Below are 20,139 nucleotides of genomic sequence, written 5' to 3'. Positions count from 1 at the left end.
TTGAATAGATAGACACAAGATACTTGTTGATATCAAAGAATTTTCACAGATTGTAACTCTCAGGAAAGAACATAAAAAAGAAGGCTGCTTCAAGAAAAAGATGTAGAAGGAATAAATAGAGAAAAAAAGTTAGATTTTTTGAGAGGCATCATGTGCAGGTAAATCAAAATAGAGAATAGTGAAAATCTAAGCACTTCAATCTATAGATTGACAAACTTAGATTTCATTTCTTAAAGGAACAAATAAGATGTTTTGTTAGTACCTCCTATAGCAATTTAGTCACTTTTCAGTGACTAAATTGGTGTCCTTCTCACACCATGATAAGGACAACAATTCAGTCACTGTGTGTGCGCGTGTGCGTGTGTGTGTGTGTGTGTGTGTGTGTGAGAGAGTGAGAGAGAGAGAGAAAATGAAAGTTGGTGGTTGGGAATAAGTTGCATTCCATTTGGAAATTAAAGTCAGGCTACACTCCACATAGATTGAAGTGCTTTGATTTTCACTAGAGAAGTTAGTTTAATGAGTTTAGAATGTGGATAGGTAACAGTCCAAACTTGATCCTTTTTCTTACAGTTGGTAATTCAAAACAAAGTATCCACCATGGGAAATGCAAGATACAATCGAGTTATAAGGTCTCCATTTATATTTCACAAATATGCTTCAAACAAATATACTTATATAAATATGCTTCAAACAAATATACTTTATATAAGTATATTTGTATACTTGAAGCATATTGAAGTGCCTCCCAAAAGATTGCAGCACTATGCACATCACAACGTTGTTTTCAGCATCCCAAGTGGATATGTGTGTGATACAGAGAAAATGACATCTGAAAGGGAAGGAATAATGAATGGTCAAAATAGTGAAAACAGATTATAATCTAATTTTCAGGTTTTTTTTTTTTTTTTTATGGTAATGAACCAACCAATGTGCTTTCAATCCAGGCTATCAATTGGTAAATACTAATAGTAGGAATTACCCTGCTCAAATGTAAAAATCTAATGTAACACTGCTTTTGCAAGGAAAACATGCTATTTTCACTATGTCATACTGCCAGTTTTCTGTGAAATATATAGTGCCACCATCTTATAGGTGGAATCTCAAATAGCAAATATATGCCAAACAAGTGATTCCATTCCTTTAATGTATTTTATTCACTGGTGAAAGAGACAGTGCTGTTTTTTTTTTAATTTTCTGAATCCATCTAAAGATCTATTTTATCAGTTTTGGTATAAGATAAGGGTGCATTTGCTGAATTCATTCACAATTTACAAATTGTTTTACGAAATGTATGTACATATGTGTTCTCTCTAGGTGATACCTAAGGATTCCCTTACACTCCACTGCCTACGTCTATGTGATAAAGTAAAATTTATACAGCCAGACTTGTGTTGTGTTCTGCAGATTGTGTTTTGTTTCATTTGCTTGTACGTTAGACTTCTTAATGATCATCTCACCTCTTCATAACCAGGAAGCTGTAATCACTAGCAAAGCTTTCTGGATTTCAATTCCGTCATGTGGAGTTGGGCTATTCACTGCAAAGACACTGACTGAGATACCTTTCAATTCATCTGCCGGTAAGGAAAGAAGGAAAATCCAGTGCATTGGTGAAACAGATTTTTTTTTTTTTTTTTTATTATTATTTTATTTTTATATTTTTTAAATCACTTGCATAGCATCAAACTATAGTAAATTTCAGAGGCCCATCAGAACTTTGATGTGCCAACCTGGTGCCAAGTGTACATTCATTTGGTATGGATGCACGCTTGATATTCCAACTGACTACCAGAGGAACTATGGATAATGTGGGCTGCAACATGATAGCTTTCCAACACATTTTGTTGTGCAGACCTGACATAGGATTAGCTTTCACTACATCCTACAGCTACAAAAAACACACACACACAAAAAAAAAAAAAAACTGTTTGGACCACAGCAGTACCATGATAAATAGGAATACAGTGCTATTCTAAATATTCAGAGTAGAAAAAGCTTGTATATTTCTAAATCAATTTTCGTTTCCTAGCACTGCCAGCACACTAGCACTTTCTGTTAGTCCCTTTCCCTTCACCATTGTAATAAGTAAATAGGAACGAAGAGAAGATTCTGAAAATTTATTTATGTTTTTTATTTGGCTGAAGATTTCAGTGAAGGGGAACTCATTCCACCATAATACCATAATGTAAAAACCCAGTTACAGAATTCCAGTTATCGGTATTATCGCAAATGCAATAAGATCGAGTTTACTACCCATTAATAACAGATTGAACTAACAGAAAAGCCTAATAAACCAGAAAGTGCAAATTGTTTTTACTGTTTTATGGTAGTGACCTCCAGAAATGTGTTTTAGAAAAATATCACAAAGATGTTCAAAATTGATTCTTATAGTGGAACATATAATAATAATGAAAGTGTAACACAATTTCCATTATACAAATGACTTTTTAGAGAGATAAATGATCTTTTAGAGAGATAAATTATATAGTGAATTTCAACTTCTGAGGTCTTGGAACAAATTATGCAAAAAAAAAAACAATGTGTTATTGGGTTCACATTACGATATTTTCACAATACCTCCATTCATTCCTATGGGAAGCAAATTATGTTTCCATGATTTTTTTTAAGTTTGCACTGGCTGGTAAAAACTTATGTAAAGTCGAATATGCATAAGTTGAGTATTACGTAAGCCGGGGAGTGCCTGTATTTATAATTAGATAAGTTTTACATAATAAAACTCTATTTATATTTTTTTATATTTTAATATAATGTCATCATAAAATATATTCTACATTTTATATATGTGCAAGTGTGTTAAACAGATTAATAAAGTGAGAAAAAAAATATATGAGAGAGAGAAAATTCAATATATATTGCTACAAAAATAAAGTACACACAAATCAATAGGCTACATCTACCTGTGATATTGCAGGCAGGCAAGCACAACTGTAAGTCATTACAGACCTATTACATATTCTAGAATGTTTACAAATTATATGCAAAGGATGATTGTAAACATTTGACCTATTACATATTCTAGAATGTTTGTTACAGTTGTGCAGAACTGTAAGTCATTACAGACCTATTACATATTCTAGAATGTTTACAAATCAAATTATATGCAAAGGATTGTAAACATTTGACCTATTACGTATTCTAGAATATTTACAAATCAAATTATATGCAAAGGATGATTGTAAACATAATTTAATTTTTAAAGGAAATTAATATTTTAATTCAGAAATTTAAACATTTTAATATAAATGTTTTGCTAACTTACTATCATCTGGATGTTTAATGTTTGAAAAGCAGCCATCTGCAGAAAGATAAAGAAGTAAAACACCACTAGGAGGTAATTCTTTAAACCCTGACGCCAGGAACACAAAAAGCTGACTAAAAGTGGGCTTGTACAAAAGATATTTATGAGGGTTCTCACGTTTTAATGGACGCTGGTCTCCATTTTCAGACTAATAAAATGAAAGTAAATTATGATTTTACATATTTTATCTTGTTAAATATATAAACAAGCAACTTTCTTCTAAGTACTGGGTGTGGCAAAAAAGTACAGACATTTTGTATTTTAATATTTGTGTACTATTGAAAAAAATATCCTTAAAAGATATACTAAAATACTGGAAAATATTATAAGCTAGCCTAACCACTCACTTATGTCTTTTAGATGATGACATTAAGGTAACCCCCCTTCTCAAGCTTTACACTGTCACATGACATGACATTTGCATCGTCTGATGGGGAATATCAGATAAACTCTGCTTTGTGACATTTTCTCCAAAAAAGACATTTACAGAACAAAGATCTTTCATGGTAAAGAGAAACTAGTGCAAGTGAAGCTGGAAAGCACAAAATTAGTGATACTGAAATTTTAGATTATCTATTAGAAAAACTTTGAGGGAGACAGCAAGAGAGTGCACTGTACTATTAAGGTTAAATATGGGGCATCACTGGACTTTTGTAGGATAGCTGCAGGGCAGGAGGCAGAAGGGTTATGATTAATACTTATTTTTCAGACTGGACTAATGCTGGGACCACTGCTCTTTTTGAATTTTCTAAATGACATCAACAAAGGAAAGTGAGTGTGATGTCAAAATTTGCAGTTGATGTCACGATTGGTAAAGTAGTCAATGACAGCGCTAGGCAGTTTCTTCAGGACAACTTAGATAAGACTTCAGAGATGGTCAGAAAAGTGGCAGCTCTATTTTAATTCAGCAAAATTAAAAATATTACAGTTGGGGAATAGCAACCCTCCAAATAACTTATACACTTGGTGGGGTTTAACTAAAAACAGCGGAAAAAGAAAGGGATTTGGGAGTTATGATATGGTCAGACATGAAGTTCTATGAGGAGTATAAGCAGGTGGTGAAAGTACTATGATGTTCTATTGATTATTTATCATACATTTGCTTACAGAAATAGAGAGGTCATAATCTTACTGTAGCATTCCAAGTGTGGAATACAGTAATCTTACTGTATTCCACACTTGGAATGCTATATTCAAGTATGGAAACTGCACCTAAAAAAGACCAATCTTCTCAAAAGGGTCCAAAGAAGATTGAGATCAGCAAAAGTGCATCCATATGAGGAGACTTTAAATACATATGTGGCCTACAGAGCTTGGAAACTACTCACCCTAGAGGAAACATGAGAAAGGTGTGTAAGGCTCTGAGAGGTGAAAATAGAATTTTCAATGTTATAAATGATTAGGGGTACCGTAAATTCAAATTACGGAAAATTAATTTAGAAATATACTAACAATTTACTGACCAAACAAAATAAACCAAAATCTTTACAAATTTACAATCTCATCAGAAAACAACAGTTTTAATGGGTACGTATATTTGTTCATCTTACATTTATAGTTCCCATTTCTATTATTGTTCTTAAGTTCAATCACTATATAGTTCAATCATATGAGGAGAAAAATAAGCAAAATAACAGAAGAAAAAAGGCACTTTAGGTGGGGGGGGAGAGAAAAGCTTGAAATCAGAAATTTGTCAAAACCATTATATTTGCACCTGAACATGAACAATAAATGATATAATTATGAAACTTACAAAGGGTACTCTTCCTGGAGCAGGAGATGTATCATACATTTGACTTGAATCTTCCTGTGGCTCTCTTTCCAATGTTTGTAACATTCGAAACATATCCAACGTCAATTCACTAAATTTTACCTACAAGAATTAAAATATTAATTTCAGCAGAATATACCAGTAATCATTATATAACAGTTATACGTTGAAAGTTATTAATTTGACTATTCCATAAATTCTAGAAAAAATTTTCCATTTTGTAAACATAACTATAAATTTGTAAAATTTGCTGTAAAACTTAAGCTATTATTTATTTTCATATACTTTGAATAACATTCCAATCTGAATCTATGAGGATTTAAGAAAATGTTGAACTTAACCAAAAATTATTTATAAATTAGCCAAATAAGATTTAGATATCATGGTGGAAGAAGTTCTCATTCATAATGGATCCAAATTCAAAGGAGGCAAAGAAAACAGCAAAGACTTACCTTATATAAACTCTAAAAGGAAGGGGATGAATCAGATTGGCCCACTTGATATCAATGGTCTAACTGTAGATGATCATTCTCAGATAGCTGTCAAACTAAATAAGTATTTTGCATTTACATTCACACATGAGGAGAAGGCCAGATGTTTATCAAACTCTAATAGGAAGTTAAATGATTTTGTACTGAGAGCAAAGTGGAGGAGAAATTGAAGTTAAACATAAGAAAAGCACCTGGGGTGGATGGGATCTATCCAGTTATATTAAAGGAGGCAGCAAAGGAAGTAAGCAAACCCTTAGCCATAATTATGAGGGCATCCTTGGACTCAGGGGAAGTCCCCAGAGACTGAAGTTGTGCAAATGTATCTCCAATTCACAAAGGGATAATCAAAGTGTGACACGGGTAATTACAGATCTGTTAGTTTGACTTCTTTTCAGGGAAAATAATGGAGTCAATGGTTAAAGAAGCATTGTAGGATCATCTAGACAATGCTGCAGTAATAATTCCGACACCATGGAGTTGTCAATGGGAAGGTCTGACAAATTTGATTGGATACTATGACGTGGTCACCAAGGAACGCAAAAAATAATTTTGATATCATATACTTGAATTTCAGGAACGCTTCTGATACTGTTGCACATGGAAGAATACTGTACAAATTGGAGCAGTATGGCATTAAGGGCAAGTTGCTACAATGGATAAAAGGATGGTTCGGTGGAGAACACAGAGAGTGGTAATCAATAGACACTGCTCTTCGTGAACTAATGTTATTAGTGATGTTCCCCAGGGTTCAGTGATGGGTCCATTGTTGTTTTGTATATTTATCAATGATAATGATGAAGGTATATCAAGCTTAATGTCAAAGGTTGCAGATGATACAAAGGTTGGCAGGGTTCTTAATAACAGTAATGACAGTATGCTGCTGCAACAGGATTTGGAAAGGGTTGGGCAGAAGAGCTGAGAAGTGGCAACTGAAGTTTAACATTGACAAATGCAAAGTACTGCACAGGGATAGCAGAAACCCAGAAAATGTTTGTTTGTTGTTGTTATTTGGTTTTTAGGAGCATTAGCAACTAAGGCCATATTGCTCCGGGGATATGCGGTGGTCATTCCCTGAACCTTTCCGCATCCTCTGTATTTGGTGGTCACGGGCTCGAACCCCGGTCTGATCAAGAAGCGTGTGCTACGCACTGCTGCTCCTGCCCACCTGGCTACAGAGGCAGCCAACCAGAAAAATGTACCAACTGGGTAGTGGAGAATGAAAGAGACCTGGGGGTAATTGTGCAGTCAGATAAGAAGTTTTCTGAGCAGTGCAGACAAGCTGCCAGAGTACATCATGCAGTATTGTCGATGATATACAGGAATTTAGCTAGCAGGGATAAGAAGGTGATTATACCCTTGTATAAGGCAATGGTCAGACCACACCTTGAGTACTGCATATTGGTCTAGAAGTCTCATTTTAGGAAGGATGTAGAGTTGCTAGAATGAGTACAGAGAAGGGCAACAAGACTGGCGAGGGAAACAAGGGGTGCTCTTACGAAGAAAGGCTTAAGTTCTACAAATTACAGTATCTGGAGACTAGGCACCTGCAAGGTGAATTTGGGGAAGAATCCCATCGATGCTGATGGGATTCTTTCTCTTGCTCAAATTACAAACCTGAGGGGGCATAAACTGAAATTGAGGAAAGACAGTTGTTGAACAGATGTGCAGAAATTTGCCTTTAGCCAGTGGGTGGTTAATTGCTGGAACAAACTTCCATCTGTCATTGTGGAAGTTGATAGCTTAAATAAATTCAATGAAAAAGTGGACAGACTTTTGGAGCAAATGGATTGGTGAAATGGTTTTTTTTTTTTTTTTTTTTTGATGCTGTATAAGCTTGCTTTCTTGCATCATATGCCTCTACTAATGCTAATGATCACGCCATTTTAGGAATTACATATTCACGAGGTCTAATTTTAGTCTTCTTCTGGTATCATTTGGAACTATTCTTTGGCTAAGGGTATTTTGAAAACAGTGGCAGGAAAAATTATAGAATCTATGAATAAGGGTACAGTTCAAGAGTCATCTTGATAGTAATATTATGAGAGTCACAAATGAATTAGATTCAGGAAATAAATTTGATATAATTTACTTAGATGTCAGAAAGTCTTCTGGTATAGTCCAGAATGAATATCTTGAACATAAGTTAGAGAAGTCTGGCATTGGGGACAGGGTGATACAGTGCAACAAAGGGATGCTAACTGGTAAAAGACGGAGTGGTTATAAATGAGCAGTGCTCCAAATAAATCACTGGTAGGTAAAGGTAAACTGCAGCCATTATCCATCAACTGCGGGATAGAAGCCTCTTCAACAATTCGCATTGAGGGAAATGCACCATAATCTTCCAAACTGGTCCAGTACGGGTTGGCAGATCGACTGTATTTAGCAGTCAGGGGCTTGAACCCCAGTCTACTCAAAGAGACTGTGCTACTGCACTCCCTCCTCACCACTCAACTATAAGGCCACTGGTATAAGTCAGGTTCCTCGGAGTTCTGAGCAGGAGATCCATGTTCTTTTTAATGATATTGATGATGACATGACAAGTTTCATAACAAAATTTTGTTATAAAACTTGTCAGATCATTGTTGATATCATTAAAAGAACAAGTCGTTGATAATGGGAAAAAGGGAATGAAGTTGTAAAAAGACAAACAAATTATATAACTGGCCTAAAAAATGGTAAAATAGGGGTGTGATATTCCCCTCATCCCATCCCATAATTTCAAAGTGGGGGGGGGGGAACCGCCAACTCTGTTGAATATAAAACGAACACTGGATTTTGATACAATACAGCCTCATTCGAAGCTCTTGCAACAATATACCAAGGCTGCAAGAACAATACATGAGGTATTATTCTTGCAGTATAAGGCTGCAAGAACAGTACATGAGCAAAATACCTGTATATAAATGATATACAGGTATTTTGCCAGTGGAGTATTGCAGAGGCCACTGTACAAATTAACAGATAGACAATCTTAAATACTGCACAGGTGACCCTCGCTTAACATTGATAATTCGTTCCGGAAAAACAGAGCACTAAGTAAATCCACGCTAAGCGAGCGCCGCATTCCCATAAGGTAACATATGTATTTGTGAGTTGCTGTTGGTGCCATAGGATATTTCCTAATCAATAATAAATGGTAGTGAAAAGATGCACAAATGTCAGTCAAAATATTTAATATTCAAATATTTGTACATATAAAATATTCTGCATTACATACGTATATAATTATGTGGTAACTACTTACGTATCAAAATTAAACTTAAAATTCCAATTAAAATCATGAATTTAATTCATCTAAATTGATTTTAATTGATTTAATTTAAATGATGAATTTAATCATAAAAAATATGTCGATTTTGGGTTTACTTTGTTCCCCTTCCTGGTAAACTAAAATGGGTTTTAATTTAAAATCCCCCGCAGCATTACTACCCAACAGTAAAGTCAACCGATCCTTCACTGCTTTGAAACCTGGCATGTTTTTTATCTTCTTTTAGGCATTCATTTCCAAAAAAAGTCCTGCTTCATGTTAAAAACTTGTTGAGAAGTATAACACATAATACCCCTCTTCAATAATTTTAACAAGTTCTTTTTTGAAAGTTTTGGCTCCTTGATCTGCACTTGCGGCTTCTCCCTGAATTTTAAATCTATTCAACCAGCCCTTACTAGTTCGCATTTTTTTTTTTTTTTTTAGGCGGGTTTTCTTCAGATCATCATATAGGCTAATCTCCTCTTTCTTTTCTTTTCTTTTATTTTATTTATTTATTTTTATAATATTTAACTTAACTGAATTCAGCACTGGATATTTTCTTCAATAAAATTAGTTAAAAGTCTCTCCATTTCCATCCTAATAGCCGGCCCAGTCCTAGTTGCTTGCAGTGGAACAGCTGTTTTTCCCACTGCTAAAATTTTTTTTTTATAATTGTTCTTACAGTTAAACTTGCCATTCCTAAATTATGGCACACATCTGCTTGTCTTTGACTGGAATCAATTCGCTTCAAAACGTCTAATTTAATTTTCAAATTAAGTCTTTTTCATACATTTATAGTCTTTATAATGCATCCAGACGTTGCTGCTTTTTCATTCTTATTCGCCATTATTAATTCTTCAAAAATGTAACTGCGTTGGTTGCATTAATTATGATAAAATGTTCGAATAAACTGTCCATTACGCACAATGTCTAATACTGTACTGAGCGATAAATGCATATAACGAAAATATTATAAGCAATACACTTGATTATTTTTTAAAATGTTGATCTCGGAACTACGTAACAAGTCACTGTACTGCAATTAAATTAGAAATTTTCACTGAGCATGGGAAAATTTTTCAAGTCGGCGTGGGAAATGTTTTAATGCTCTTTTGCTATTTATTTTCAAGCTATCGACTCCATCAAATGAAACGATTTTGTTAAATATGCCAAAAATGCATCTGTGAAAGAGCGTTATAGTGATTTGTGACAGCGTTATAATCAGATATGGGTTTATAATATAAGAACAGCGTTATAGTGAATCAGCGTAAACCTAGCCGCATTATAATGAGGGCCTGCTGTATAAAATACAGAATGCTTCATTCAAGAAAAGACAAAAAAGAAAGCAAATAAACTGGTTGTGGATAAACAGCGACACTCATAGAGGAATGGGTTACGTCAGTAAGCTGCAAATTTTGGAAACTAGGCATTTGTGTGGGAATCTAACTGATGCTGTTTAAAAGTGCATATAAAGGGTTTGGCAAACAGAGGAAGCAGATTCAAATCAAGAAAAGATAACTGTAAACAATGTAAAAAAATTAGTATTATTAATGGCAAATGATGCAAGAAAGCAAGCTTATATGCAGAATCAGTGCAAAACTGATTCTGCATATAAGTCTATCCCTCTAATACAGTGGATTCCGGTTATTTTGGCCACCGGTTAATCGGGGCAGCCGTTTATTTGAGGCAAATCTTAAAAAACAGAACCCAATCGAGAAAATAGCCAGGATTTACTTCACTTAATTGGGACAACATGACATTTAATTGGAGCAGGAGACCGCAGCACTGGAGATTACCCTACGATTGTCTCCAATGGTACCACAAGTCACAACCATAAAACAATAAAAACAATTAGCAGTCACCTGTTTATTGGGCTTTTCTGTTAGTGCAATCTCTCATAAACAGATAGTAAACTCGATCTTATTGAATTTGCGATAATACCGACAGCTGGAATTCTGTGGATTATTATGGTGAAACGTGTTTACACTTCCATGGAATCTTCAATCATATAAAAAAATTAATTTTCAGAATCTTCTCTTCATTCCTATTTTTAAAGCTTCGTAACTTGTTACTCCGTTCTCAGTTACTTGCATATCATGTTACTCGCATATCATGTTACTTGCAATTTGTGTATGCTATGTTCTTTGTTATTGATTGCTTATCTTTTTACTTTTTTAAATTTTGACCCCCACCCACAAATGTCAGTGAACAGATATGTCAACTAGTTAGTATATACATATTACAGTACGTATTAATTATTCCGATTATCATATATATTCTTCCCATTTTCACGTATCATTTAATTTTTTAATTGGTAAGGTAATAAAGGGTAAATTTGTGCTTAATATATCTTTACTTTTATAGCCTGTGGATAATATTCCTCCTATTTAGAAATAAGAGTTAATTAGAATGGGTGTTTAATAGAATTAAAATTCAATTCACAAACGTGATCACAATGACCGGCGCTTACTACACATCATATAATGAACGGTATATTTTACTATGGTGAGTCCATTGTAATGTGATTTGATTGTACAGTGAACCAATTGTAAAGCGGGGGTCCGCTGTATTTTTAACTATTTACGTGAAACGTCGGATAATTTGGGCAGCCGCTTAATCAGGCCAAAATGCACTAGTCCCAATGTGTCCCAAATAACCGGTATGTACTGTAGTTTGTTTCACCCTTCTTTAAATTTATTCCAATTATCCACTTGCAAAGCCTGACAGAATGTTGTTCCAACAAAGCCAGGTCTCCTTGCAGGTGCCTCATTTTTAGATGCTACAATTTACAGAACAAGTATTTTTTTGGTAAGGATACCTTTTGTGGTTCTTGTTTCTTTGTTGTTCTTCTTTGCACCCTTTCTAACGGGTGCAAAGAACAACTACAAAGAAAGAAGAACCACAGTTTCACTCATATATATATCCTTCCTAAAATGAGGCTTCCGGACCTGTATGCAGTACTCAAATATGCAGCCTTATACTTTGACTAAATCAAATTTTGTCAAAGTAGCCAAGGAGGCTGGCTAGTAATCTTATGTAGATTTAAAAAGCTCAGATAAAGATTTGGAAGAGGTAGGTAATCTATAGCAACTTGAGACATTTTATTTTATTTCATCTAATTTTAATTTAATATTTTTTTTTACAGCAAATGCTACATAAGCTTACTTGAATTATTCTTTCTATGGGCCAGCCATGGCTATAAGTAAGGAGGTTCCAGGTTTGAGCCTGTACACCACCAGGAAAAAAATGCATGGCCCACTGTGAACTGTGGCACAAAAATCTGGCAACTTTAAATAATTAAATCAATATGTATGCAATCACAATGAATACAAACTTTTATGGTCATAGCTATCTTGAGAATAAACAGAAATTTATTTATTCATTCTGCCATTTTAATACTATTAACTTTCATGCTATCATACAATTTTATAGAGACAACCAACAAACTGAGTTAAAATAAATTTATTGAAATAAATAAATAATATATACATAAAATACTAAAACTTATTTATTTCAATAAATTTATTTTAACTCAGTTTGTTGGTTGTCGCTAGAAAATTGCATGATGCAACCTGAAGCTCAAGGCCTGTTTTCCAATTTTAATGCTGGTCTAATTTTCATCTAGGATCTGTAATTTCTTTCTTTTCCTTTTCTATTTTTAGACTTGGGAACAAATTCTAGACTAGAGCTTTCCAAAGGTGATTATCACATAGAGTAAAAAAAAAATGTTGCTAAATTTTGCCATCATATAATTATTGTTTTCACTGATTTCCTTTCACTACATACATTGATGTAATATGTTGATTAAAACACAATTACTGGATAATACATTAAGAATTTAGTTTTTATTTTTTTCACATGTTTTCATATTTGGCAGCTGGGGAGCTCGGGGCACATTCTTTCTCTTTAAAAGCTAATAACTGAAGTAGTCAATTTCAGATGATAGTACCTCATATCTTCCATTTCTCTTACTTTTATTCACTTATTTTTGGTTTAAACAAAGGAAGATGCATACCACTGCATTTACCAGCAACTTAAAGATAAAGAACAAAATGATAGGGTGCTAAATAATTACAAAATTCTGGGTATTGTGTTGAATTACTTAGCATTAGCATTAGTAGAGGCATATGATGCAAGAAAGCAAGCTTATTCAGCATCAGCCAAAAAAAAAAAAAAAAAAACCCTCTCCCATTTCACCCCTCCGTTCGTTCAAAATACCTGTCCAGTTGAGCTTTAAATTTGTTTAGGCTATCAACTTCAACAACAAGTGATGGAAGTCGGTTCCACCAACCAACCACCCGCTGGCCAAAGGCAAATTTCCGCACATCTATCCGACATCCGTCCTTCCTCAATTTGAATTTATGCCCTCTGAGGTGATTATTCTGAGAAAGATGAAGAATCCCATTGGCATTGAGCATGCTCAAACCATTCAAAGCCTTATACACCTCTATCAGATCACCTCGCCGGTGCCTAGTCTCCAGACTCTGTAATTTGCAAAACTTAAGCCTTTCTTCGTAAGAGCAACCCTTTGTTCCATTTACTAATCTTGTTGCCCTTCTCTGTACCCGTTCCAGCAGCTCTACATCCTTCTTGAAATGAGGCCTCCAGACCTGTATACAGTACTCAAGATGTGGCCTAACCATTGCCTTATACAAGGGAATAATCACCTCCTTATCCCTGCTAGAAAAATTCCTGTATATCATTGACAAGACACCATGAGCTACTCTTGCAGCTCGTCTGCACTGCTCAGAGAACTTCATATCTGCCTGCACAATTACCCCCAGGTCCTTTTCATTCTCCACCACTGTCAGTGTAGTACCGCAGAGTTGATACATTGCTCTGGGGTTACTGTTACCCATATGTAGTACTTTACATTTGTCAATGTTAAACTTCATTTGCCACCTCTCAGCCCATCTGTTCAACCTTTCCAGATCCTGTTGCAGCAGCATAGCGTCAGTAGTGTCCTTAACGACCCTGCCAACCTTTGTATCATCTGCAAACTTAGACATTAAACTTGATATCCCATCATCAATATCATTCATAAACACCGAAAACAACAATGGACCCAACACTGAACCTTGAGGAACTCCACTAATAACATTAGTCCACGTTGAGCAGTGTCCATTGATTACCACTCTCTGTCTTCTGCCACTCAACCATCCCCTTATCCATAGCAGCAATTTGCCTCCAATGCCACACTGCTCCAATTTGTGCAGCAGTCTTCCATGCGCAACAGTATCAAAAGCCTTTCTAAGATCCAAATATATAATATCAAAGTTATTCCCTGCATCCAGTTCTTTTGTGACTACATCATAGTATCCAATCAAATTGGTCAGGCAAGACCTGCCCTTAACAAAACCATGCTGCGTCTGAGCTATAACTGAATTCTTGTCTAGATGATCCTGCAGTGCTTCTTTAACCAGTGCCTCCATTAATTTACCTGGAACAGAAGTTAAACTAACAGGTCTATAATTACTTGTGTCAGCCTTTGATCCTCCTTTGTGAATTGGGGTTACATTTGCACATCTCCAGTCTATGGGTACCTCCCCTGAGTCCAAAGAAGTTCTCATAATTATGGCTAGGGGTTTGCATACTTCCTTTGCTGCCTCCTTTAATATAATTGGATAGATCCCATCCACCCCAGGTGCCTTATTTATGTTTATCCTCAACAATCTCTCCTCCACTTTCCTCTCGGTTATTACAAAATCATCCAGCTCACTGCCAATGTTTACTTTACCTACATCATTCTCCTTCCTGAATAACTCCTCATGCGTGAATGTAGATGCAAAATACTCGTTTAGATTGTTAGCCACCTGAGCAGGATCCTCAACTGTTGAACCATCAATATCCAGTGGACCAATCTGATTCATCCCTTTCCTTCTCGAGTTCAAGTATGTAAAGAACTCCTTTCTGTTTTTCTTTGCATCCTTTGCCAAGGATTTTTCGTAGTCTGCCTTTGCCTGCCTAATCTCCTTTGTGACTTGGTTACAGACCAACTTATATCTATCATAGGCTTCCATGTCACCCATTAATTTGTATGTATCCCATGCATTTTTCTTCTCTGCCACGTCTCATTAGTCCATCTGACAACCATTTAGGCCTAAACCTTGAACAATATTTCTTAGTTGGTATGTAAAGCCTGGTAGCCACCAAGATTAGTTCCTTGAATGCTTCCCATTTTGAGTTTGCTGTTGGTAACATCATCAGTTGGTCCCACTGTATAGAATTTAAATACTGTCTCAGACCATCATAGTCGCCTTTACGAAAACAAAAGCCCTTCCCTTTACCTCTGATGGTAGTTACCTCCTTGAGTAAATCCCACTTCAACACACTGTGATCACTGCCACCTAGTGGTTCATTTATCTGCAGGTTCTTAATGCATGAAGAATCACTACTGATAATCAGATCAAGAGTATTGCTCCCTCTTGTTGCCTCACGAACATGCTGATGTAGAAAACAATCATCCAATAAATCCATAAAAGCCTTGCTAGTGTGCGAGTGACCAACCCACAAATTCCAGTCAATATCTGGGAAATTAAAATCCCCCATTATAAGACTCTCTGATTTACTGGCCCACTCTATTTCCCTGTACAATATATTATTATACTCATCAGAGTCATTAGGCCTATAGCACACTCCTACTCTCAATTTTGATTTCCCTATGCTTATGTCACACCAAACTGACTCGACACTGCCCTGTCCATCGATGTCAACTGGCTTCACTTCCTTTGACTTTATGTGTTTCTTAATTAATAGCATAACCCCTCCTCCCCTCCTGTCCTGTCTATCCTTTCTATATACATTGTATTCCCCAAATTCCAGTTCCGCATTACTTATATCTGTGTGACACCACGTCTCTGATATCCCAACAATATCTGCCTTTGATGTTTTGAGCAATACCTCAAATTCATCAAATTTATTTACCAAACTCCTAGCATTGGTGTACACGCAGGTATACATGCACCTGTTTCTATTCTTAGCTACCCTAACACAACCCATGTGTTTACTTGTAACGCAATGACTACCAGCAGTCTCTGAAATATCCTGCATCTTGTTTTTCAGACTTCTGCTCATTTGAATAGAAGCAGTGCAAGAATCACTTCCACCTCTGCCAGTGGCTACTGTTAATCTATTAGTCCTTGTATCCCCCCCAACTAGCAGTTTTCGACCCACCTAACACTGCCTCGACAGCATCAGCAAAAATTCTTGCACCCTTTCTATTTAAGTGTATCCCATCCCTGTAGAAGCAATCTCTCCTGTTAACAAGTACAGTCCAGGCTGAAAAAAATTCTACCCCTTGAGCCTTGCACAATCCCTCCAGGGCCGAATTGATCGACAAGGCTCTCATCATATACTCCCTCCTATCGTGTCTGGGCAGAATTGCAGACACTTTCAAGTTCAACCCTAATTCACGGCTTTTTTTCAACAGTGACCTGTACTTGCTAAGTAATTCCGCCGGTCTCCTACTCTTAATATCATTAGTGCCAACGTGTACAACTATATCACCCTTTGTGCCCTTAAAAGATGATATCCGCTCTACAACGTCATCAACCTTTGCCCCTGGCAGACATACCCTGGTCCTATTCCACCTATCCTTTTTACAAAGTATGTTCCCCGTTTCCCTGACAATAGAGTCACCAATAACTACTAGTTCCTGTGGGACCAGCGCATTCTGCCTAGGGGGCTGCCCCTGTGTTGCCTGATGACCAAGTGCAAGCTCTGGCGTTGATGTGGGCAGCTGAGAGCTTGATGGGCCCCTCAATTTATTTCCTTCGAGGGCATCCACCCTGTCCTTCAAGGTCTCATAAAGGCCCATAACAACGCTGAGTTGTCGCCTGATTTCCTTGCACTCCTTACATCGTGCACACACAAAGACATCCCCCTTGGCAGTATCATGTCCTGTACCCGACTGCTCCGCAAACATCAAGCAAACAGTGCATTTTAATAGACTGTGATTCAGAGGGCAACTGCCCCCCTCAGTTCTCCCCTGAACCACAGCACTCCCATTAGCTTGAGCCTTTTGCTTTGCTGCTCTGGTCAGAGTCATGATTCCAATTTAATTCAATAAAATTTAAAACAAAAATTAAATCCTTAAGTTATATCCCAAAACAGTTATGTTATATATATATATATATATATATATTTTTTTTTTTTTTTTTCGGTATCTAGTGTTCCCTTTATACAACTTCCGTATCACGTGTACCACTATAGTTATGTATTAATTATTTGTTACGATTAAGTCGTTATATATATTTATAGAGTTAAAAATACAATTTAATTGACAATAAAGTTTATCAAGATTAATAGATTTACTGATTAATTGACAATATTATATTATGCAGTATACGACACTAAGCTTATGCTATCGTGTAAAAATGGCGGGAATTCACGAACGGTACTTTTGGCACGTGTTGTCAAAAAAAAATAAAATAATAAAATAAAATGGAAAGCACTGTTTCTACAGTGAATTAAAAACATCAGAAGTGGATAGGTTATTTGTTCTGAAACATGGTTTTATATTTATACGATTTATAACTGTTAGTTATCTCCCAACATTATACCTTTCACAAGGTTTTCATCACTATCAAGAGTAACAGTGACAATGGTATTCAGCATAACTAGTATATACATGTATATATATCACTTCTTCAGAATTTCATTTTAACATTTGATGGTAACAGAGCTGACTATACTGAAAAAATAAAATATATACAAAACTGCTTCTGGGAAAAAGAAGTACTTTTGCTCAATGCCATATCAAAATTTGGAAATGAGAAACTTGTGAAGTTACCACATCAATTACTCATAAAATTACTTTGATCATGTTCCATTAAAAAAATAAATATATAAAATATATTTTATATATTTATTAAAATATATATTAATATATTAAATATATATATATATACATATGTTAAAATATAAAATAACAATAATCTTTTAAGTCATATAATAAAGCAAAAATTTAAATTTAAACATACCTGATCACAACAATTGCCAACAATCAGAATTTCTTGCAAGGTCAGGTGATTTGATGGTAACTTCTCCATTGGAGGAGTATTAAGTGGACTAAGTCTATGTGATAAAACTATAGAGGATGAATCAACATCAACCACATTCACAAGATTGTCAGCCTAATTAAAGAAAAAAATATATTATTAAATGATACCCCCATTGTGTATTATAACTATGTTACAAAATTTATTCCATAAAATATAAAAGGAACGAAACCCCCCAATTTCCATAAACACAGGGCCGAAAAACATGGCATAAAAATTATAAACATTAAATCCCTATTTCAGAGTTAAATTCTATCCACTCTGCACACTCACATTTGGAATGCTTCTATGAAAATATCAGAGCTGTTAGCATTGAAAAGAAAAGGGGGAATGATTTCATCAAGATATCACAGAGATGAAGATGAGGTATCAGTGTATGTGGAACATCAGGTGGAGTATGATGGCAGATTACTATTGCATGTTCCAACAGAGAACCCCAGAAGAAATACATATAAGAAAGGCAATGAAGTGTAGCTTTCAGAATAAAAGACAGATTTCACACACAAAAAAAAAAACAAGATAAATGATGATAAATATTCATTTCACATGAATATTCTTTTATTTGATTTTTAACCAGCATAATAACTATTATGCTAGGAGAGAACAAAAGACTATTTTAGAAGGTTACTGATCATCAGAGAAAAAGATATAGTGGATGCCACAAATGGAAAAGATGAAAGGAGGTAAACTGCCAAGGTGCAATGAAATCACCATAAAAATTGTAAGATGTGCAGGGCAAGCAAGGTCGCAACAGATGTAGCCATTTGTAGCTAATGGATTATGTACATTTTCTTATGTGCACAGCATATGCATAATATGAATATCACTAGAACACTGCATGTGTTGTTAATTTGATTAGTTTTTCACACATTAAACTCTGAAATGTAATGACAATCATTGAAAACATCACAATATTAAAAAAACATTAATGTAGGAAACATCAACAGTGCTTAAATTCTTTCGCCATCAATGACACCGGATAAGAGTATAATCTTTGAATGTGTTAACACAGTTCAGTTATGCTATAAAAAATTTACAGAATAGATAGTTGGAACTTTCATTCAAAATGCCAAAAATCAAATATGCTGCTAAACTTATGAATCATGAAAAAAAAAAAAAAAAAAAAAAGAGTTTACTACAGATGGCAATATTGGCTTTTGTGTTGTTTATAAAAAGAATGTCCCATGCAGAAAAAATTCCAGATTGATGTGTAAACAAAGCCACCTAACTCAAGAGAAGAGAAAAGTGACTTTTCAAGGATCACTGTATCACCTTGGTGAGCAGCAATACATCTTTCAATAAGTTAAGCGATACATCTTTCAATAAGATAAGCAATCCAGTTTTCAAATGAATTTTGAAAAAATATTATATAAATTAAAACATTCCAGGTGAATCTACATTAAAGAAGAATTATTTTAATGATATTTCTGATGATATTATTTGTGACATTTATCAAAATATCAAGGGGGAAACCACCCTGTTACTTTTCTGGCAAAGTTAATAAAGTTATTTCTTATGTAAAAAAACATGTTTGTAAAAACCCCAGCAAGCATAGCTAGTTCCAGAGATATGAAACCTAGGATCTTCCAACAGTTTGTAAAATCCCTGCATGTATAGCTAGTCACAGAGATATGAAACCTGAGATTCCTCTTCCAACAGTTTGTAAAATCCCTGCATGTATAGCTAGTCACAGAGATATGAAACCTGAGATTCCTCTTCCAACAGAGCCTATTTTGACAAGGTGAAGAACATTGGTTATGCACATAATTGATTTTATGCAAAAAAATTTGATTCTAAAAAAAAAAAATTCTTCATGCTTTGGATACTGCAGATGCTGTAGCTATTGCTATCTGATACTTCAGTTATAAAAAGTTTGGTGTTGACTGAGACTCATTCTACGTGGTTACCTAATTCTATAACTGGACATGAAACGTGGGGATGCATTCTATGAGCAGTGCAGCTGAAGAAGTTGAGAGAAAGTTCAGCTAGATATTTCAATGATCTCTAGAAATGAGAAAGAAAATAAATAAGTTTGATTATGTTTTAGCATTAGTAGAGGCATTTGATGCAAGAAAGCAAGCTTATGCAGCATCAGCCAAAAAAATAAAATAAAATAAAAAAATAATAATAAATAAATAAATAAAAAATAACCACTTCCAACTTCACCCCTCTGTTCATTCGAAATACCTGTCCAGCTGAGCCTTAAACTTATTTAGACTATCAACTTCCACGACAAGGGATGGAAGTCTATTCCA

General features: G+C 35.1%; 1 protein-coding gene across 2 annotated transcripts in view; it reads right to left on the bottom strand.

Annotated features, from left to right (window-relative positions):
- Positions 1 to 20,139, bottom strand: part of LOC150087769 (protein SCAI) — a 196,797-nt gene that overhangs the window by 47,254 nt on the left and 129,404 nt on the right. For both annotated transcript variants that reach the window (XM_090370293.1, XM_090370294.1), the window contains 3 exons: positions 17,807 to 17,959; positions 5,070 to 5,189; positions 3,278 to 3,464 (listed from right to left, as the gene is read on the bottom strand). In XM_090370293.1, the coding sequence (XP_090226419.1) occupies positions 3,278 to 3,464; positions 5,070 to 5,189; positions 17,807 to 17,959 (460 nt within the window). The remainder of the gene's footprint in view (positions 1 to 3,277; positions 3,465 to 5,069; positions 5,190 to 17,806; positions 17,960 to 20,139) is intronic.

Source organism: Mastigoproctus giganteus, chromosome 3 (assembly GCF_048544385.1).
Source record: "Mastigoproctus giganteus isolate SK-2022 chromosome 3, ASM4854438v1, whole genome shotgun sequence".
In the NCBI taxonomy this organism is placed as follows: Eukaryota; Metazoa; Arthropoda; class Arachnida; order Uropygi; family Thelyphonidae; genus Mastigoproctus; species Mastigoproctus giganteus.
This window is presented reverse-complemented; position numbering and strand designations above follow the sequence as displayed.